The sequence below is a fragment of the Dermacentor silvarum genome, chromosome 5, assembly GCF_013339745.2.
Source record: "Dermacentor silvarum isolate Dsil-2018 chromosome 5, BIME_Dsil_1.4, whole genome shotgun sequence".
Classification (NCBI taxonomy): Eukaryota; Metazoa; Arthropoda; class Arachnida; order Ixodida; family Ixodidae; genus Dermacentor; species Dermacentor silvarum.
This window is the reverse complement of record NC_051158.1, coordinates 129,808,858-129,831,938: the sequence shown is the minus strand read 5'-3', so window position 1 is coordinate 129,831,938 and position 23,081 is coordinate 129,808,858. Positions and strand designations below refer to the sequence as shown.

At 47.7% G+C, this 23,081-nt stretch overlaps 1 protein-coding gene across 1 annotated transcript in view; it reads left to right on the top strand.

The window, feature by feature from the left end:
* Positions 1 to 23,081, top strand: part of LOC125945768 (glutathione hydrolase-like YwrD proenzyme) — an 88,286-nt gene that overhangs the window by 16,180 nt on the left and 49,025 nt on the right. Inside the window, exon 3 of the mRNA XM_049668057.1 lies at positions 9,380 to 9,533. Within this exon, the coding sequence (XP_049524014.1) occupies positions 9,380 to 9,533 (154 nt within the window). The remainder of the gene's footprint in view (positions 1 to 9,379; positions 9,534 to 23,081) is intronic.

The window sequence follows — 23,081 nt, the reverse complement described above, 5'->3', positions numbered from 1 at the left end:
GGCAAGACACAGCGTATTGGTAGGAGATGTTGTTGTTGTTGTTGGGTTTAATGTCACATAAGCACCTAAGGCTATCATGCGCCAAACACAGGATATAATTGTTCCAAAAAGTTGCGTCACCTCAGCGAGTCCTTGTCTGAGCAAGAACCGCTAGGGTCCCAAAAATTTAAAGAAAGACCTCGACCTTCTTCTCGGGGATGAGAAGGTGGGTGAGGTGTAGCAGAATGTGTAGGGAAGCACGCGGTGAGAGAGAGAGAGAGAGAGAAAGCACTTTATTTGCACCCGTCAGAGAGTCTGGGTGATCGGGGTGAGACGCAGCTCCCCCTTTCACCGTCTACCTCCCCCCTAGACGTCGGCCGGAATCAGTTGGCTTCCGGCGGCGGCCTGGGCTTGACAGATGGCTTGTTTTTGGGCATGTTCTTCCTGGCTATGAAGGGAGGATTCCCATGACTCTTTGTTCCCATGTAGACCGTTTAGCGCTGGGCAAGCCCAGAGCATGTGATTTAGGGTCGCTATGCCTTCACAGTTTTTGCATTTCGAAGAGTGCACCTCAGGATGCCATTTGTGTAGGATATACGGGTTTGGGAAGGTACCCGTCTGGCAGTTTTCGCCAGATTACTTCTTCCTTCTTTGTGAGAGATCTATCCCGTACTTAAAAACAACTAAAGCAGAGAGAGACAAGATAGACATCCTCATCAGGAAAGGTGTCAAAACCGCCCTAGGTTTACCAGCGTGCACATCAACCGAGACGATCCTCAACCTAGGAGTCTCAAACACCCTAGATGAAATGTGCGAGGCGAAACTCACGGCACAATATGTCAAGCACGTGGTGAGAATTCAGAGTTTTTTGAGAATACCTGCTTCCTTTAAAAAGTTAAAAACATATGATATCTCAAGAAGCGCATGTTCGCCTAACAACAAAGCGGGGTGAAAAGGAATGTGTTCCTTGTAAAATAGAGTAAAATATTTTTTCTCAGTGTTTCAAGTTTTCTGCATGAAAATAAGACGTGATTCACTGTTAGTTCGTCACTAGATGTTTCACATTGGGGCTTGTCTTGCTTTGTTAGTATGAAGTTGTGTGTGAGGTGTGTATGTCCTATGCGAAGGCGGCATAGAATCACTTCTTTGAACCGTTCCTTGTGTGCGCAAGATCGCCATTCGCCTAACACGGGCTTTACCAAGTGTAGTTTGTTATTTAGTTCATTGTTCCAAGCAGACTGCCATTTTCCCCTTAGTTTACAATGTATGAACTTCATGCAGTCTTTAGGAGGTATATTTATTTTCTTGGTTTGTTTGTATTGAGCTTGTGCTGCACATACATCTGCTTTCTCATTGCCGCTAATTCTGATGTGGCTCGAATCCCAGCATAACTTAAGGTTCTGTCCTTGTGTGGTGGCTTTTATTACATTGTGCATAATGTCCCCCAGTAGCGGTGTGACTGCATTTCTGGAGTGAAGAGCTTTGATTGTCACTTAGGGAGTATGTGTATGTAATACTATTTGTGATGTTCTCCTTTAAAATTTTTTCTACGGCCATGAAAATGGCATAACATTCTGCAGTGAAGATAGATGTACACTGCGAAAATCTAACGATTTCTTCCCAGTTCCCTTGGACTACTGCACTTCCAACATGGCCAGTCGTTTTCGAGCCATCAGTATAAAAGCTTGTGAAATTGCTGTATTTTTCCTCTAGGGCGAGGAATTCCTGAATAATCTGCTGGGGTGGAGTCTGTGCTTTACGGAATTGTGTTAGGATGAGATCGCAAGCTGTGGGGAAGTTGAACCACGGAGGTAGTGAATCATGTCTGTGGGCAATGTCAGGTAATGTGTCGGCTATGCCCAGATTCTGACAGATCTCTTCAAATCGCAAGAGCAGTGGTTTAGTAGTTTGTGGTTTGTTGTTGAATATTCGTCTGGAAGGGCATTTTGTTACAAGTGGATAGCAAATGTGTTTTGGTAGAGATCGTACCTTCAGAATATATGCGCAGGTCAGAGCGGCTCTTCTGCTTTCTAGTGATGGTTCATTTGTTTCAACATAAAGGCTGGCTATAGGAGATGTTCTGTATGCACCGCATGAGAGACGCAAGCCTGAGTTGTGCACTGTATCTCATTTCTTTAAGTATGACGGTCTTGCTGAACCGTACACTATACAGCCATAGTCTTAGGAGTAACGTACTAAAGAGCGGTAAATGTGCAGAAGGCATGTTCTATCAGACCCCCAGTGTTTTCGTGACAGCACTTTGATTATATTCAGCGATTGCGAAGCTTTCTTTTTGAGGTTGTTTATATGTGGTAAGAATGTGGGCTTTTTGTCAAAAGTTACGCCTAAAAATGTTTGTTCTTTCTTTACTGGGAGTATGGTTTCATTTAGGTGTAAGGTGGGGTGAACCTGTAGGCCTCTTTTGAGTGAGAAAAGAACAGCGACTGTTTTTTGTGGAGAAAACTTAAATCCGTTTCTGTCTGCCCAGATCGCGAGTTTGTTCAATGTGAGTTGTATCTGTCTCACATGTTGGCAAGCTGGAGGATGTGCATGCTATTTGAAGGTCATTGACATATACGGAATACATAATGGACCTTGGAATGATTTTTGTTACGGAGTTAATTTTTACTGTGAAGAGGGTCGTACTTAAAATGCAACCCTGCGGCACTCCATTCTCCTGGATGAACTTCTTTGAGAGAGTTGTACCCAGGCGTATATGAAATGAACGGTCGGACAGGAAATCTTTCAGGCAGTTCAGCATCCTACCGCGGATACCAAGGTCTGCTAGGTCGCGGAGAATCCCAAACCTCCAGGTGGTATCGTAAGCCTTCTCCATATCAAAGAAGACTGCCAGACAGTGTTGTTTGTGTACGAATGCTTCTCGAACTGTGCTTTCTAGGCGGACGAGATGGTCAGTTGTTGAACATGCTTTTTTAAATCCACATTGGTGGATGTCAAGGAGTTCACGTGAGTCGAGAATAAACATCAGCCTAATATTCAGAATACTTTCAAATGATTTCGCGAGAAAACTTGTGAGAGCTATGGGCCTATAACTGCCAGGATTGGTTGGTGGTTTTGCCGGTTTCAGAAATGGTACAATCACGGCTTTTTTCCAAGCTTCCGGTATTTTGCCTGATACCCATATTTTGTTAAAGATTTGCAGAAGTGCTTCTACGGCAGCTTCTGAGAGGTGAGCCAGCATTTCATAATGTATTTCATCAGGGCCGGGTGCTGTCTGTTTACCGGCGGACAGTACCTTTTGGATTTCCTGAAGCGTGATCAGTGTATTATAAGGTTCGTTTGTACTGCCACTTGTAGGAAGCCGTTGTTTTTCTGCTGTATGTTTATACTTCAAAAACGAGTCTGTGTAATGTGAAGAACTCGAAACTTCAGAGAAATGTTGCCCTAGTATGTCTGCCTGTTCGCCTATGCTTGTTTGTGTGCCGGGAGCTGTTAGAAATGGGATTGTGAAGGGGGAAAAGCTGCGATTTAGTTTATGAACTTGTTCCCACATTTTTTTGGATGTGATTGAACTGTTGATGGACGATACGTAGTTTTTCCAAGAAGTTTTCTCGGCATCGCGACGAATGCAACGCGCGTTGGCTTTCGCCTTTTTAAAGTTTACATGATTTTCCTGTGTTGGGTATCTGCGGAAGATCCCCCAAGCTTTGTTTTGTGTCTTTTTTGCTTCCCTGCATTCTTTGTATACCAGGCTTTATGCTTATGTTGTACTCTTGGCAACAGAGAACTCGCTATGAAAGTCAGGCGGTAGTATAGTGCCAATGCAGCTTAGCGGTGGACGTGCGTAAAGGAGATAAAAAGGACTGTAATCAGTCGTCTCATGCTTTGCAGTATTATAAGCATAGGTGCTGAAGGAGTACGTCATCCCAGTCTCTGTGATCGGAAGGTACGTTCATGGCCAGCATGTTAGCTAGAGTTCTGTTTGTACGTTCTACAATCCAATTTGTCTGAGCGTGATAATGCGATGAATGGCGGAACGGCGAACTGCAGAGACGAAGCAGTTTTTTTACGGCGTCCGCAACGAACTGCTGAACGCGATCGCTAATGATGACACGGGTGGGGGGGGGACATGCTGACGAATAAAGAATCGAAGCAAAAACGTTGCAAAGCACGCATCCGTTGAAGATCGTACGGCCGCCGTTTCCACGTAACGGATCAGATGGTCGACGCATACGATCGCCCATCTGTTGCCGTTAGATGATCGGGAAAATGGGCCCAGAAGATCGATACCCACTTGTTCAAATGGCAGGCGAGGCGGTGACAGAGGTTGGAGAAGACCTGGTGGAGTGGTCGTTGGGCGCTTGTAGCGTTCACAGTGTTCGCAACTGGCAATGTAGTGCTTGACTGTGTCTCGCATTCTGGGGCAGTAAAAACGCTCCTGTGTCTGGTTCAAAATTCTGATTAATCCTAGGTGGCCAGACGTCGCATGGACATGCATGGCTCTCAGTATGTCCGCTCGCAGACTCTGCGGTACCACCAGAAGGAAGCGTGTGCCTTTAGCCGAATAACTGACATTTTAAAACAGGCCGTCATGGACACAAAATAGACCGGTGGCTCCAGGACACGATGCAGCTAGAAATATAGATTCCAAACTAATATAATTTTCCTGCTCTGCCTTAAAAGTCATCGAGTCTGGGACTGTAGAAGAAATGAGAGCAAAGCAGTCATCAAAATTGTCGTCGTCACACTCCTTCGGCGTCAGAGGAAGGCAGGAGAGACAGTCCTCATCTGCGTGGCGACGCCTAGACTTGTAGGAAATAACGAAGTCGTACTTCTGCAGTCAGAAAGCCTAACGTGACAGTCGTCCACATGGGTCACGGAGATTCACCAACCAGCATAATGCGTGGTGGTCGGTAACGATAGTGAACGGGCGTCCATAAATATAGGGCCGACATTTGTGGACAGCAAAAACAGCTGCCAAGCATTCTTGTGAAGTGACAGTGTAATTCCGTTCCGCCTTAGTCAAAGAGCGACTAGCATAAGTCACAACGTGTTCAGCTCTTTGATGACGTTGCACTAGTACGGCACCGATGCCGCTCGCATCAGTGTGCACTTCCGTAGGTGAGGATGCATCGAAGTGACGCAATATGGGCCCTGACGTTAGTAGAAAATTTAGCTGGTGGAACACGTCGTTGCAAGCCGATGTCCAGTTGAAAGGGAGGGCAATTTGGAGAAGACATGTTAGGGGGTACACCAAGTCGGCGAATCTGGGACAAAGTGGCAAAAATACGGGCACAGGTCCAATAAACTCCACAAGTCACGCACTTACTTCAGTGCTTCGAAGGAACTGACTGCCTCAATCTTCCGTGGATCTGGCCTCACACCATTTTTGTCGACCAGATGCCCAAGTACTAACGTCTCGGTTTCCCGAAACGACATTTCTTGGAATTTAGGACCAAGCCGGCTCTTTCGACACAATCCAGAACAAGACTGAGACGGCTGTTATGCTCACTCAGTGTCCTGTCAATAATCACATCATCGAGGTAGCACAAACAAATTTCCGATTTAAGTCCTCGGAGGATAGTGGCCATAAATCGTTCGAATGTTGCTGACACGTTAGAAAGGCCGAACGGCATAACGTTAAATTCACAAAGACCATATGGCCTTCGTGACACCATATCACGAAGGCCGTTTTCTCATCGTCTGGGTGCATGCGCATCTGCCAATACCCTGATCGCAAATCTAGTGATAAAAAGTAGCCAGCGAAATGTAGACAATTGATGGCATCATCAATTCTAGGAAGCGGATACACGTACTTTTTGGTGACCACGTTTAGTTTCCTATTATCAACGCAGAACCGCCATGATCCACCCTTCTTCTTCACTAAGGCTACTGGCGCTGCCGATGGACTAGATGACTCTTGAACAACACATTTCCGTAGTATGCCTTTCACCTATGCAGCGATAACTGTCCTCTCTATTGAAGAAACGCGGTAAGGCTTTTGCCGAATGGGGTGCGTAGATCCGGTGTCAATTTTGTGGCAAGCACGAGAACGCGGGAGTGAAGCCCGCTTTTCACCTTGCGTAAAATTGAACACAGAAAGATGTGCCAGCAAAACTTGTGCGACAGCGTGGCGCTCATGTGAGTGCAGCGCCTTGTTGATCATCCGTAGGATCTGCTCTTCAGAAGTGCTTCGAAGGTGATAGCCAGCGACAATCGATGATGCCATCGATTGTCTACATTCCGCTGCCTACTTTTCATCACTAGATTTGCAATCAGGGTATTGGCAGATAACCATGAACCCAGACGATAAGGAGAAAACGGCCTTCGTGACACCATATGGTCCTTGTGAATTTAACGTTATGCCGTTCGGCCTTTGTAACGTGTCAGCAACATTCGAACAATTTATGGCCACTATCCTCCGAGGACTTAAATGGGAAATTTGTTTGTGCTACCTCGATGATGTGGTGATTAATGACAGGACATTAAGTGAGCATAACAGCCATCTCAGTCTTGTTCTGGATTGTGTCGAACAACTGTAATGAAGCTGTAAGCTTGTCCAATTCAGCGAGCTTCATGTCACGTGGGAGAACAGTGGGGACGCAAGAACTTGACAGGGACACGTTTCAGCGACTAAGGCGGTAGCAGCAAATCGTTCAAAACAACACAATAGTTTTTCTCTGCTAAAGATGTGTCGGCAAGAGTGGCGAGAAGCGCGCTATTCAAAGTAATTTCACCTGTGCCACAGTTAACGAAAACAGCACAATCCCGAAATAAGTCAATCCCGAGAATCACATCATGAGTGCACCGCGGTAGTAGGAGAAATTCTGTTTTAGAATCTTCCCCTCCGAGTAAAGCACTTGCAACACAAATAGCTAGGGGAATAAGGCCCTCGCCACTGACACCACGAAATGTGACACCATCATTCCACGGGAACGCAACCAAGCATTTCTTTTAAAGTCACACTCATGACCGCAACGGTAGCGCCAGTATCCACCAATGCTGTTGCAGGTATACTATCAATTAAGAAACGCACTTAGTTCTTCACCATCATGAGAGGCAGAGGAGTATTTCGCAGAGACGGAGACTGTACGGCGACTTTACCTCCATCGGCCGCGCCGGCTAGTTGCCCAACGGCGGTGATGACGTAGAACGTCGCGTGGTGACGGTGGACGGCGTTGGCGATTGGCTGGGGGCATCAAGCTGCTGTCTAAAGCTGGTGAACCACTCTTTCTACAATATTGACGGAAGGTATTCCGGGGGCCTGTGGTCTGACGGCCAGTAGTCGTCATAACTGTCACGTTCAAAATTAGGCCAAGCTGGTGGTGGGCCGTATGTTATTGTCTGTCGGCACCGGTGACAAAAACTAGCTATGTGTCCTGAGGCGTCACAGCTGTAACACACAGGCAATGCGCGACCGACGTTATAAGCGACGTGGTCAACCCTGGGACGCTGCGAATAATAAATGCAGACTTCCGAATGTCGATTCGTGGTGGTAGATCTAGAAGTGGGTTGATAGTGCGTCATGTCGTCGGGAAAGGAACGTCACTGCTGTCGCAGCTGATCGACTCGACAGTCTGCAACACCTGGCATGACAGACAATGCGGATACATCAGATGCATGTTCTTGAGGTTGGTTGGAAGCACAACCAAGCTGTTCGACATCCGCCCCTTTGGTGTGTCGTTCAAGTTCTTCGCGGACAATTTGCCTCCCGAAATTTGGCGGGATAGGGCGCATTTTCAAGACCTCAAATGTGCGGCAATGCTTGATGAGGTCGGCGACCGAGGCGAGACTCATTTCCGATTAAGTTGTTGTAAACGTCCTCGGCTATGCCTTTGAGGAGGTGTCCAACTTTGTCCTCTTCGGACATTCGAGGATTGACCGCTTTGCAAAGCTTAAGGATCACCTCTATGTACGTAGTACAGGTCTCACCTGGGACTTGAGCGCGCTGAAGCAATGTCTGTTCCACCCACTTCCTTTTCGTGTTGGAATCACCAAAGCACTCTTTGATGTCTGTGATACATAGCTGTCCCATGTTGTGAAGGTATCTTCATGGTTCCCGAACCACACTAGCGCAGTGTCTGTTAGGAGCAGAACAACATTGTGAAGCTGAGCCGTGGAGTTTCAGCCATTGTACTTGCTCACACGCTTGTAGTGGGTGAGCCGTTCCTCCACGTCCTCGCCGAATTTTCCTGAGAAAGGATGGGGCTCCATCTGATGCATCCAGGCGCCGGTACTTCGCACTGGAGCAGCCAGAGAAGGCTGTTGGTCACCGTTGTGGGACATCGGGATCTCCAGTGGGGTCGGAGGCAGTCGAGCGAGGCGTCGGCTTCGGCGTGGCACTTGCTGCAGCAGCTCCGTCGTCTTGGTCGAAGTACCCAGCACTTCCACCACAAAACTGTCACGGTTAAGGTTGAACTGGCTTTTATTTAAAGGACGCGGTTAATGGTGAAATAAAGATGGCTTCTATAGGCTGCGCCAGCTAGCGTCGTCCTCCTCGTCTCTTTGCCCGGCTCATGCCGTAACAATTGGAATTTGGTATACCCGGGTTCAGGTTTCATATTACATCGAACTACGTTTAATGCATGAACGTGTTATAGAAGGGCTTGAGTGTACTTTATACCTTTCACATAAATGTGTTGTAACAATTTGAGCAAAGCGACCATCTGTAGCAAAAAATTAGTGCAGTGGAAAAATGCAAGGTGTGACACTATAAAAAATAATTAAAATAGTGTGTCACATGAAATTCTACACGTACGATATAAAAAATATATCCTTGATGGTAACTGAATACGAATTTGTTTTATAATAAAGCTAGTATTCCTGATATCGATATTTTTCTAACTTTAAACATTGAAGTATGAGAAAAGTAATAATATATTTATTATCTGGTCGAGGCGCTTTTGTAAATCTGGCAGCGTGACATAATTCCACGCCCAACCCTGAATATTTCACTGCGTAGTTCTTCTGCGCCCTTTTTTTATAGCCGCAGCACGTTTTAACTCGCCCCTAGATAAGTACAAAAAGGGGAACAAACGACTCTCATCAAACGCGGATAACAAATTTGTGGGAAGTTACAGCAAACAGTCAGTGCCTGAGGTTGAGGCATACTGGACAAAGTGGTAGGGCCCACCGCTGTTTTTTTTTAATTTAAGAATAAAATTAGCAAGGCAAACTAATACGACAAATCGTACCTATTCGCACCATTTTACTACGGCCTATTCACTGGTTCGGTTACTCAAACATAAGGACAGTTCTGTCATTCCTCCCAGTAAACATGCCCCCTTCGTTTTGTATGATCGTATACCTTTCCTCGCTTGCTAAAAATTTCAAGTTTCGTTTAGAAAGTTAAAGTTATAAGTTTACCTATATTGTACTAAGCAGTGCTAGCAGTTTTGAAAAAGTAACTTCAAGCACATTCTACAACATGACCTCGCAGCGGAAGAAGTCCGGCTGCCCTGTCGTTAGAACTCATGAAGTCCAAGGACCAGCGTGAATGCTCTTCAGGGGGGCACGTCTCAGGCCTGCAAGCAACAGTGCCGGGGGCAGCAAAAGCGTGGTTTCACATAGCCCGCCGCTTTGGCTCGGGAAAGGTACGTCACACAGCGTTTCCACTAGACAGGGTGCTCAGCTAATTATAATATTCTGGCAAGTAAAACGTGTTTGCTTGATACTGTGCTAGTTGTCTTTGGGTACCTGACATTTCCCCATTTTCATTTCACGCTCATTCAGATTTTGTGGATATAAACGAACAAGCCTAGCAACGAGCAGTATAGTTAGTTCAGAGTTGGTTAAACAGACGCAATACCGTATCATTAAATTACAGCACAGGACGTGGTAGGAAGGAACGTCTGGTAGGAAAAGGCGTATTTGGGAAACAAGAGCGTTAAGACCATGGGCGATAAGGAAACGTTTTTCTGTAAATAACACAATCATATAAAGCCTTATTGCACCTCATAAGTCTTATCTGCCATATTCCATGTCTTTGTGCTTTGCGTTGTCCATTTATTTCCGATATGATGATGATGTGTAGTGTTGAATGGCGCAAGGGCCAGCTATGGCCAAAGAGCGCCATGACACATGGTGATGGGTTCTGAATGTATTATGGATGGAGTGGACGGTAGGATGCAAATGGTACATAAAAGGTGGCTGTAAACAGGCCTAAAACAAATCGCTATAAATTGCGTAAAATATATGAGTGTTGAAATAATGACAAAGACTAATGATATGAGCTATGAGCGTAAAGGTTTCATTACAAAGCGGTGACATAATAAAATATATGCAATAGCACTATTGCCTCAAGAGGTCCTTGAAATCAAGGACTGAGAGGCACGTGCTGAAAAATATTTTTGCACTGCAGCTGCAGCCTGCAAGTCGAGGCTGCGCTACAGATACCCTGGCCAGATTGTGTTTACATCTGCTAAAAACTTTAAGACGGCATTAAAATCAAAAAGCGGCTCATGGCTAAGAAAGAATGCTGGGTGAAGAGGGATGTGCTCACGATACGCGGGATAAAAGTACTTTTTACGCTGAGCTTCTATTTCTGGGCACTGGATAAGAACATGGAGAACTGTAAGTATGTCGCCACACCTATCACATGTCGGAGGATCACTTCCTGTAAGGATATACGAGTGTGTTCCATAGGTATGTCCTATCCTTAACCTGCAAAGAAGCACTTCCTTGTGTCTTGTTGTTTTCTGAGATATGCATTTCCTGATTCTTGGCTTGATTACATGTAGCTTATTTTGCACTTGATTATCCCACTGCCTTTGCCAATATTTTCGTAATTCATGGCGCAAGAAAGGCTTTAGGTCAGTGTAAGGGATGGCTATGTTTCTGTTCGTATGTTCAAAAACTACTGAAGTGGCACTTTCGTCTGCAGCTACGTTGCCTTTAATGCCTCTATGGCCAGGTACCCAGCATATTATGATTACTTGGTTGTCCTTGTAAGCTGAGCATAGCAAGCTGTACAGTTCGTTATAGACTGAATTCTTGTGTTTTCGTAGACTCATTAGAGCTCTAACGACGCTCAATGGGTCTGTGAACACAATTGATTTTGTAATATTCATTTGTTTTATGTGTTTGACTGCTGAAAGGATTGCGTATGCTTCCGCTGTAAAAATACTTGTATGTGGATTTAGTGCCCCGGACACTGAAAGAGACGGTCCCAAAGCTGCGTAAGCAACACCAGTAAACGATTTGGAGGCGTTCGTTTAAAATTCACTGCAAGAATACTTCTCCCGAAGTTCGAAAAAATGCGAATGTATGTGTGCTTCAGGTGCCCATTTTGATATTTCTACGAGAGAGATATCGTACTGGATGGTCTGCCACTCCCAAGGTGGTGGAAGCCTAGTAGGAGCCATTAGGATATTCTCTAGAAGAGGAACGCCTGTTTCTTCTGACAGTGCTTCCAATCGGAGCGACAAAGGAGGCCTAGTGGCTGGGCGGTTATGGAACAGCCTGGCCGTGGACAAGTCGTGAATAATTGAGTAACATGGGTGGTCTACGGATGATTTTACCTTCAAGGCATAATAGAAGCTTAAATATGTCCTTTGGAAGAATAGAGACCATACGTCTGATTCGACGTACAGGCTTTGTACAGGACTAGTCCTGAAGGCACCTGTAGCAAGGCGGATGCCTAGGTGGTGAGTAGGATCCAGCATTTTCAAAACACTAGGCCTCGTAGAATTATATACTACGGCTCCGTCAAGACGCGATAATATAAGACTTTTGTATAACTTTATGAGACATCTCCTGTCACTTCCCCAGGATGTGCGTGATAAGAGCTTCAGCAGATTCATAGTCTTGAAGCACTTTCCTTTGAGATACTTCAGGTGTGGGACAAAATTTAACTTGCAGTCTAAAATGATACCTAGGAATTTATGTTCACGGCTTACAGAGAGTCGTTCTCCATTGAGATCTATTACGGGGTCCCGCAGTACACCCCTCTTGTTAGAGAAGAGGACACACGTACTTTTTTGAGGGTTTAGTTTAAAACCGTTCTCGTCCGCCCACTTAGACAATTTATTTAAGCCAAGCTGTACTTGTCGCTCGCAGATATTTAGATTGCATGATTTGTAACCTATTTGGATGTCATCCACATATGCAGAATAAAACATACTACGTGGCATGACAGTATACAGCGAGTTCATTTTGACGATAAATAAAGTACAGCTCAGCACACCACCTTGAGGTACCCCAGCCTCTTGCGTGAATGGACGAGACAAGACGTTACCAACTCTCACGCGGAACGCGCGATTGGAGAGGTAACTCTGAATCACAGTCAGTAAGTTGCCTCGAACTCCCATTCCGGACAGATCACGGAGGATTCCAAAGCGCCACGTTGTGTCGTATGCCTTCTCCATATCTAAAAATACTGACAAGAAAAACTGTTTGTGCACAAAGGCATCACGGATATTTGTCTCGATGTGGACAAGGTGATCTGTTGTGGATCTACCTTCCCTGAAACCGCACTGTAAAGGGTCGAGTATTTTGTTACTTTTAAGAAAATTGAGCAGGCGGCGATTGATCATTTTCTCAAAGAGCTTGCATATACAACTTGTCAGAGCTATAGGCCTATAGCTACTGGCCGAAGAAGGGTCATTGCCATCGTTGAGAATAGGAATTACGATTGCTTCTTTCCATGCAGTCGGAATGTACCCAGCAGAGAACATGGTGTTAAAGAGTGACAGTAGTGTTTTGTGGGTTTCAGGGTGTGTGTTTTATCATTTCATATACTATTCTGTCACTTCCTGGAGCAGACGCGTTACAACAATTCAGTGAAGCCTGAAACTCCGCCATACTAAATGGACGATTGTATGCTGCATTGGCTGTGTCTTTCCGACCCAGAGGCTGCCGCTCTGCTTGTCGCCGATATCTTAGAAATGTATCTGTATAATGGGAGGTACTGGAAATATGCTCGAAATGTGCTCCTAGACAATCAGCCTGCTCCTCAAGAGTGTCTCCTTGTGTGTTTACTAAGGTAGAGGATGAGTTTCGCGGCCTTTTATTTTGTTTACCTTGTTCCAGGCTTTGCGTTCGTCTGTATAAGAGTTGATGCTGGATATGTATTTTTCCAAACTTTCCCGTTTAGCGCGGCGGCGTGTTCTTCTGCCTTGTGACTTAATCGCCTTGAAATTAATTAGGTTTTCTGTGGTCGGGGAGATACGGAGGAGATTCCAGGCCTTGTTTTGCTTTTTCCGGGCTTCCCTACACTCCTCATTCCACCATGGAATACGTCGTTTCGAAGGCGTCCCATTTGTTTGGGGTATACATACTGATGCAGCATCAATAATAAACGCTGTAGTGTATGCTACTGCAGCGTCAATATCAAGTGAACGGACATCGTCCCAGGGCAAATGTGTTTCTTCACGAAACCGCGTCCAGTCAGCTGAGTCTACTTTCCATCGAGGAACATGTGTAGAGCACTCAGATTGTTTAATCAGGTTTAGTAGGATGGGGAAGTGATCACTTCCATAAGGGTTATTAATCACATCCCACTTTAGATATGGCACAATTGTACTGGACGCTATGCTTAAATCTATGGCAGAAAATGTTTTGTGTGTAGAGCTGTAGAATGTTGGTTCTTTTTTGTTAAGCAGGCAGGCACTTGAAGAGAGTAGGAATTTTTCAATTAGTCGTCCTCTCGCATCACAGCGAGAGTCGCCCCACAGTTTACTATGTGCGTTTAGATCACCAACGACTATGTAAGGGTGATGGAGTTCATCAATAAAGCTTTGAAATGTTGTTCTAGAGAGTTGGTAACTTGGGGGGATGTATATAGACGCGATGGTGACTAGTTTATTGAATAGCACTGTTTCGATAGCAACTGCTTCAAGAGGAGTTTGGAGTTGCAGTTTCCGACATGCAACGCCTCTGTCGGCAATTATAGCTACACCGCCTGACGATGTGGCAGCATCGTCCCGGTCTTTCCGGAAGATGGCGTATTGCTGAAGAAAGTTTGTTTGTGTAGCTTTAAGATGTGTCTCCTGAACACACAGCAACTTTGGATTGTATTTGTGTAAAACTTCTTTAATATCATCGAGGTTGTGCATTAGGCCTCTCACGTTCCAGTGTATTATTTGTGTATCCATATTGTTTATCTTTTTGGGCTGTGTGTCAAGAGACTAGTCTGGTTGGCTTACGGAGCCTTTCCAGGCCCCGTAATCCGGGGGGTTTGTCTTTCTTGGAGCGATCGATAGAATCGCGTCGCTCTGGAGGCGCTAGATGCGCCGCCTGGCTTGGGGTTGTGTCCATCGACTCCAAGGAGCCGCTGGACTTCCGCTCAAGCGAGCGGGGTGTTTTCGGGGTGGGCCTTGCCTCGAAAAGCAGGGTCTTGGAGGCCACCAACCCAGAGGTCGATTGACCCTCATTGAGAGACGGGACAGCAGAGCTGGCTGCTGTCGCCTGGGGAGCTGGTGGCACAGTCGCGGCCACACTCTTTGTGGACCGGGCTGATGCCGGAGTCTGCTGCGGCGTTGCCCCCCTACGCGCCGCACCAGCATACCCTGCAGAATGAAGAAAAGAAACACGCTTTCGTGCTTCTTGGAAAGATATATTTTCTTTTACTTTCAGTGTGATGATGTCTTTCTCTTTTTTCCACGTAGGGCAGGATCGAGAATATGCTGCATGGTCACCATCGCAATTTGGACAGTGCAGGGCGCCAGTACAGTTGTCAGATGTATGTTCATGATCGGCACATTTTGCGCATGTCAGTCGGCCTCGGCAGTTTTGAGAGCCATGGCCGAATCTTTGGCATTTGAAACATCTGCGCGGGTTCGGAATATATGGTCTTACTCGGATTTTCGTGTATCCTGTTTCAAGGGTATCTTAGAGAGTACTGGAGCCAAATGTAAGGATTAGATGCTTCGTGGTAATTTCAATGTTGTCTCGTTTAATCTTTATTCGCTGTACTTGTGTCAGGTTATGTTCTTTCCAGCCCTCGAGGAGCTCTTCTTCGGTCAAGTTCAGGAGGTCTCCGTCAGACACTACTCCTTTGCATGTGTTCATCGATCGGTGCGGAGTCACGGTGATTTTTACATTACGTAGTGTTGCGAGATTGCAGAGTTTTCCGTGCTGGTGCTGGTCGCGAACCTCAAGGAGGAGGTCACCGCTGGCCATTTTCGTTACCTTGTAGCCAGGCCCTAGTGCATCAGTTATGCATTTAGCAACAGTGAAGGGAGAAATCATTCTTGTGGTCTTTTCGGGGTTTTCACTGTGAATAACGTGAAATCGTGGGAAGGTGTCTTTTCGTTGGCCAAAAAAGTTCAGAGTTTCTTCGGTGCGCCCTCTTTTACTAAGAGGGCGATCAGGCAGACGAGGGAAGGACAAAACATCCATAGATAATTGGTTAATTTCGGAGGCTATGCCAGCCGCCCACCACCGAGCCCAACAAGGGAACGCTACAAGACCCGAAGGAGATGCAGACGCCAGCTGTACATAGCCACTATAACCTAATAGACCCAAGGTTGGATAGATTACACCAGGTTAACCCTTGCTGCCTGGAAAATTGGAAGTAAAACGAAGTGAATAGAAGACAGGAGAGATGGAAAGTGAGAGAGAAAGACGAAGGTTGGAGAGGCAGGAAAAGGCAACTACCGATTTCCCCTGGGTGGGTCAGTCCGGGGGTGCCGTCTACGTGAAGCAGAGGCCAAAGAGGTGTGTTGCCTCCGCCGGGGGGCCATAAAGGTCCAAACACCCGGCTTCGGCTCAACCTCCAGGATCCACTTTTCCCCGGACACGGCTAAGCCGCGCACGGATAGACGCGGGAGGGTCCAACCCCCATGTGCTCGGGTCCGTGGTGTCGCCACACACCAAACGCTGCGGGGATTTCCGATATGCTAGCTTCCTGGTTAGGTCAGATAACCGAGTAATCCGCCCGGAAATACATTAAAAGCACGTTTGATCCCCTTACCAGCAGGAATCTTGCTTCCGCTGGGAAACGTTCTTTTTCAGAAACCCGTATGCATTTCCGCTGTAGTTTCATGCTACTGTCGGGCAAATTAAAATTTTCCATCTCATGAACCTTCATGCTCTTTTCAAGCTACCGAAGAACTGATTTGCCGCGTCATAGGAAAGTGTAGGAATTCTGTGTCTCTGAAAATTGATCACTACGTATTTGTGAAATTTTGATGCGGCTGTAGTGTAAGGTGCCAAAAATTTTTACTTTTTATACTATGCCGAGCAATTTAAAGTGGGAAAACATTTTTTTACCCAAGAAGGAAACGCAAGCCACTGTTTTAGCGCTAGCCACTAGACTTGACCTCAGGCTCGCTTGTTTTTTTGACTACCTGGTACTCGTCGTTGACCAATGAACATCAAGGTAAATAAAACACATACCAACTCCTGGAAGTGTGTGCATTCTCAGAAGCAGCAAAAAACTCAGTTCCCGGAGGTTTTCTATTGTTTCTGCTGCCCTTACCAGCATGACTAACGAGGCTCCTGTACAGCCTGGTCATTCGGCAGTCCCCATCATGTCTGACGCGGTTCACTGTCAGAGGCAACAGATCATCAAACCTAGGGTGACTCTGACGTGCAAAGTTGGCTGTTTGAAGTGAACGAGTCAGCACACACAAGTGGAATAATCAAATAAACTAGAGTAATGTAATATTTTATGTCACTGGTCATTTCAAACATCTTGTTTTACGATAGAGAAGCTGACATTCTAGCTTTGTCAGTGTCTAAGGCATGGACATCTTTGGCCATCCTGCTGCCCGCAAACACCCTGTTAAGCAGTGCTTTCATCAACATGTGCAGCAAGATTGTGCGAATTTCAACAGTGATGCTGATGATGTATTTGTCCTCAGCAACCGCGTTGCCCAAGTAAGATGGGGGCATATAACGTAAACCGCATTATCAACAGCATTGAAACCGACGCCTTCTACATGCTACTCCCAATAACCTTCCACCACCGGCGCACTTTCACTTGTTCTGTGCCACCGTATTGAAAGGCAGCATCGGCAACAAGCGATCGCCCACAAATCATGAGGATTGTCAAAGCTCGGGTAATAACTGGCGCTCAACCTTGATCCTCAATCAAAATTCGCTGCTCACCACAATAAAGACTGTTATCCCTGGAGAGGTCATAACCAGCTCTACGTGACATGCGAACCTGGTTGATACGGCCCTTGTCAGATATTTCCCGATAACCTCCCGTCCCCGCGCCGTTTTCTCGCGCCGTCGTCAGTGCTCGACCTGAGCTAACATTTCTTTCCTTGCCTTCACCCATGAGTGTGGCCCCGTTTCGCGGATTTCGGAATATGGCTCCGCTTTGCCGCGGCGAAGGCATGTGGCAGACATCCGATAACAGGTAAGTTTGCTTCGCTTGTGGTATCGCGCTGTACAATGGCCACAACTGTCACCGACAAACACAAGCTGATTTTATTGCAATAGCAATTATATGGACACTCCAAGCGGATTTCTGTCATCTGCGTCATCGTCGCCGTCGCAGTGAGGTTCCATGTAAAGTCAAAGGGTGATAAAATCGGCGCCGCGCGCTGTATGTGCGCGTGAAAGCGCGCGAGGGACGCGCGCTTTCACGGGGTGCGAACGCACGGCGGAGAGGAGGAGGAGGAAATAACTTTAATGAGTCCTGAGGAACCCCTCCCCACCCACTTTTGTTTAGTGGTCGGCAGGGGTCGCGGGCCGCACCCACGTTGGGACGGGAAGCCCGTGAGCCTCCGCCCTTTCGTGAGCCCTCTGGACAGCCCGGAGCTGGGTCTGGTGGTCGTCGCTTCGCAGGGCGTCCTCCCAGTCTTCTTCTTTACGGAACATGGTGCCGCTTAACGCGGAGCATTGCCATAGCATGTGGGCTAGCGAGCAGTAAGATTCGCCACAATCCGGACATTGCGGCTCTACCTCTGGTGAATAAAGGCTCAGTCTGCCTCTCGAGGGGACTGAGCGGAGAGCAAACGCGATATCTTCCGTTGCGCGAAAGGCCGTGGGGGGATGCGGGATGCGAGAGAAGGAGGGGGGCGACGTTATGCTGCGGCACCAAATGCTTGCGACCGGGCGCAAGGGGAACTGGAACTACGCAAGCGAAAGGAGGAAAGCGCGTAGGCAGCGCGGGAGGGAGGGGGTGCAGCTTCTGCTAGGCGAACAACTGCGCACTAGTACTTTCCGCGGCGGCGGGCGGTCGTGCGTACCGTAACTTGAAAGCGATCTGCAACATGGTTCCAACCTTTGATTGCACTGTGCTTTCGCCGCTCAGTTTCCGTTGAAGAGATAGACCACACGAACCTTCGCTCGCTGCAGCTGGAGCGCTTGCTCACGCAAGCGTTGTTACAGTGGTTGTGTGTGGTCATCGAGTGTGATCTATTCACGTTTGATTGTGCGCGCTGACACGAGACTTCTTAATTCAGCTAGTAAGCTAATGGCTATTAGTTTATACAGCCGATAAAACTAATATCCTTACTCCGTATAGCTACCTACTAATTTTCTATCGCAATTGATACTTCCCCATTCGGGCGAAACTGCGACTTTTTGACAGCGTCGGCATGCCTGCTTTATTGTCGACCTACGCTTCATCACCGTATTGGCATAGAGAAAGAAATTCAACCATAACGGGCACTCCCATAGAGCCTAGCGGCGGAATTGAATGTAGCGCACCCAAGCGATTGATGCGAAAACCTGATTCACATATCCGGTTTCGGTTTTGGCCGCGTGCGCTTCGAACACTAGCTGGTACGCGTTACGCCGGCTGGGCTGATCGGCGCGGATTTTTTTATTGCTATAGCAATTATGTGGACACACTAGGCCAATTTCTGCCCTCGCCGTCGTTGGCGCCGTGAGGTTCCGTATAACGTCCACGGGCGCTAACACCGTCGCCACAGTGAGAGTGTGCGAGGGGAGCCGAAGAGTGCGGCTCAATCTCGTCCGCGCGAAAGGTGAGAAAGCGGGCAGGAAGTGCGCCGTCTTTCTCCTCGCGCGAGGTAGTAAGTGGTTCATGTGGAAAGGGAAATGTTGACGCTATCTTCTGCAGCCCTTGAGGGAGCACGGCTCAGCGCCAACGGGAAGGGGTAAGTGGGGGAGAAAGGAGGATAGGGTGGAGTCGCCATGGCTGGGCGAAGCAAAACCGGCAGGCTGTGGCGGCACGTATCAGGCCGGGATGGAAGGCCTTGGTGTGCTGCAGAGACTGCAGGGGGTGTTGTTCCGGGCCTGTTAGGCCCGGGGTGGCACCCAACGTTGCGAGCCATCGCGGTGAAGGGGGGGGGGGGGGAGGGCATTTTACTCCGGCTGCAACTGCGTATGTGACGGCGGCGTGCGGCCCTATCTTGAGAGCGTTCTGCGTTGGGGGAAAAGTTCATAGGTGCGTCGGCAGCTCGTAGCTTCTTGCGTGATGTGTGTTTGCGTTGAAGTGATAGACAACAGCACGAAGGTCACTTCCTTCGCTGCTGCTACCGCGTTTCCTCAACCCAGCGTTTTGTCAGCGAGTGTTCGCGGTCATCAATGTGATGTGTTCATGTTTGCATTGCGCGTTGACACTATGCTTGTTAATTTATTTAGCAAGGGATTGTTTGCATGTCGATACGCCCGATAAAACTACTATCCATATTCCTTATGGCTCTTTGCTAAATTACTGTCGCAACCGATGCTTCGACTTTGGGGCGAAACTGCGAGTTTCTTTAGTAAACTCATTTAGTAAAACTGATTGCGAATGATTTTTACAAGCCTCCATCGTATCTATGCAACGTTCAATTTCATAGAGTAGCTGAAAGATGCCTTGTTAAATGAGGAAATGTTTATTTTGTTGTATACAAAAATAATGCTTGTATCGGGATTTTTGTGCATTCATGCAATGCTGTGGCGCCAGGTAAGCAGCAGTAGTTCCCGTACGAAGCTCCACCGGACGGTATCTGCTGAAAAATGTAAAATAAAAATTTGTCGCAGTTTCACCCGAAAGGCGAAGCACCAGTTGCGATAGCAAATTAGTTGAGATCTATACGGAGTAAGGATAGTAGTTTTATCAGCTGTATAAACTTGGACATGCAGCAGCACCAGCAACGCGCAGAACTGTTGTTGACGCCGTCGGCGTTTTGCCCGCGTTCGCACCGAACGCGCACGGCGTTTTTATATAAATACGCATTTGGTGCCGCAGCTAAACGTCGCCTCCCCTCCCTCCCTCCCGTCCCATCACAGCCTTTGCTCTCTATATATTGAAAGGAGGAAAGAGACGCTTAATTCTGCAGCCCTTCAGGGAGCATTTGGCGCTGAGCCGTGCTCCCTCAAGGGCTGCAGAAGATAGCGCCAACCTTTCCCGTTCCCTCAAGAACCACTTATCATCACGGCGCAGAACGCGCGTTTGCTCACCGACGTGCGTTCGCTCCCCGTGAAAGCGCGCGTCCCTCGCGCCCATTCACTCGCACATACAGCGTCCGGAGCGCGGCGGCGAGTTCATCGCCGTTCACGTCATACGGAACCTCACGGCGACGCCGACGGCAGAAATCTGCTTTGGAGTGTCGATATAAATGCTATCGCAATAAAAGCATGTGCCACTTTGGTATTTAGACTTCACAGGAATACTGCGTGTACAGGCGAAAGATGCGAAAGTGGTAAATGGGCGGCATTACAAAAAGCAAGCCTCTTTTACATACATGGCGTAGAAAATACCCGACTTATTCCAAGCGTTTCCCCATTTCCGGGCGTTGTTTCCTGCACACTAACAAGCACAAATACACGGGCGATTGCACGTTTTCCACACAACTTGGCAAGAGCCGGCGCGATGGTACGCTACGTACACAGAAGTGGGCACAACACATGCTCTAGAGCTTGACCATGCTAGTCGCTTGCAGAATTCCTCCTACTCGCACTGATGACAAATGCGTGGGTACAAAGCCTGTTTGCAGTCCTTCAGAAGACCGAATTTTTGACTTACAAGTTTCCTGGTATTCGAGCTCTTTGATGTTATCTTTCGCTCGATCTGCCTGCGCAAGCAACACACTCTCGTGTTATCACACTTGGCAATCGCTCGTCGCGTGTGCCGAAAGAAGGAATATGTTGTTGCGGGGCCGTACAAAGCGTCACACACTTGCACACTTGTTCCAATAAAGGGCCGTTTATAGTCCGACGTTATCGGCGCGCGGGCGAGCGTCGTTTGCGGCCAGTCACGCTACGCCGGTTGGCTGGGCCAGCTGAGACGCGACCCCCCCCCCCCTATATTTCAACGCGCGCGCCGTCGGCTGCTATCGTAGGAGCATGCGCAAAACGATCCCCAACCCGCGCGCCGCCTTGACCGGCTGTCCATAGGGAAAGGAATTGAACAAGAGGGGACACTCCCATAGGGCCCAGCGGCCGTATTGACTGCAGCGTGCCAAGCGGTCGGTGTCCATCACTTACATCACTTCCGGTTTCGGTTTTGAGCGCGCGTATTTTGAACGCAAGCGAGCACGCCGGCAGCGCCCCCCTCCCTTTTTTTTTGCTCTTCGTGCAGAATCGATTTATTATTTAGTAAAAATGATTGCGAACGATCTCGTAAAGTCCCCTCAAATCTGTGCCATGTGCAATTTCACAAAGTAGACGCAAGACCTTTTGTGCAATGAGGAAATATTTCATCATCATCATCATCAGCCTATATTTATGTCCACTGCAGTGTTGGCGGGGAGTAGAACACCCGACTTCAAATCTGAAGGTCGTAAGTTCGAATCCTGCTCCATTCCACTACATTTTCAGGCATGGAGTGGTACATATTACATATTGCCGAGAGCTAGTGGGGCTATACTAGTTCAGGTGCAACCAAACTAGGCAGGCCCACTAAGCTTCATCAAAGTCACTCCCTCACCAGGAAATATCTATTTTACTCTATATAAAAGCTCGTTCCGCGCTTTTTGTGCGTTCATCCAACGTTGTGACACCAGCAGGTAAGGCAGTAGTTCCTGTATGAAGCTCCACCGGACGGCACCAGCTGAAAAAAAAAGTAAATTACAAGCATGTTACATTTGCAAGCACGTAACAGCATGCTACAAGCATGAGTCATTTTGGTATTTAGACATAGGAATACTGCGTGTAGAGGCGAAACATGCGAAAGCGGTGACTGGGCGGCGTTACAAACAAAAGCAATTCGCTTTTACATATATGGCGTAGAAAATACCCGACTCATCCCAAACATATATGAAAACATCTGATTTCCAAGCGTTCCCCCATTTCCGGGCATTATTTCCTGCACTTTGGCAGCACAAATACACGAGCGACTTCGCGTTTCCAAAACTTGGCCTCGGGCGACGCGACGGTACGTTACATACATAGAGACGGACGCAACAGGCACTCAAGACAAATGCGTGGGTGCAATGCCTTTTTTCAGTTCTTTAGAAGACGTAATTTTTGAATTACAAGTTTCTGATATCTTCGTCGTTCGCCAGTTCTGCCGGCGCCAGCAGCACACACCATGTTATCACTCTTGGCAATCGCCCATCGCGTTTTTCAACAGGCGTGAGCACCGAAAGAAGGTATATGTTGTTGCGGAGCCACAAAAAACGTCACATACTTGCCCCTCTAATGGTATCTTCGACTGGTCGCCTCGGAGCGCTCTAGATCGCTCTCACGAGCGGCGTTGTCTTCGGCTGGTTGAAAGAGGGCGTGCGCCTTGCGTTCGGCTGGTTCTTTTCGATCGCTCTTTTCGATCTCGGCGAGCAGTCGCCGAGATGAGAGCGTTTCCAGCAACGTCATCACAGCACAGCGTCGCCGTGCTTGGCGACGGTCCACCGTAGCCTAGGCAACCGAGGCCACAACATGCTGGCGGCTCAACGAACGGTCGTCCCATCGGCGCATCCACCGGTTTGGCTTTGGATAGGCGAAACATCGGACGTTAGCAGTAGTCACGTGGTTTCGCATCTGCCATTTCCTCCTCCGAGAGCGAGTCACACGTTCGGCTTGCGCGCTTGTCCTCTACCTCTGAGTTCGGGGAACGCCGCATCTGCACGACTCTGCTTCGGGGGATGGATGCGACCAGTCGAAGATACCATAAGATTCATTACACGCCAAACTAACTTTATCACCACGGCCGAGCTGCTTATCGCTAACTGCGTCATAGCGCGCTGTGCGGCCAGCGTGCCTCAAAAGTTTCCCCTGAAAGTAACGAAATTGCTTTTCAGTAATGTATGGCGTCAGAGAAAGCGGCACAAACTTCTCCTAGCAAGATGCACTAGACT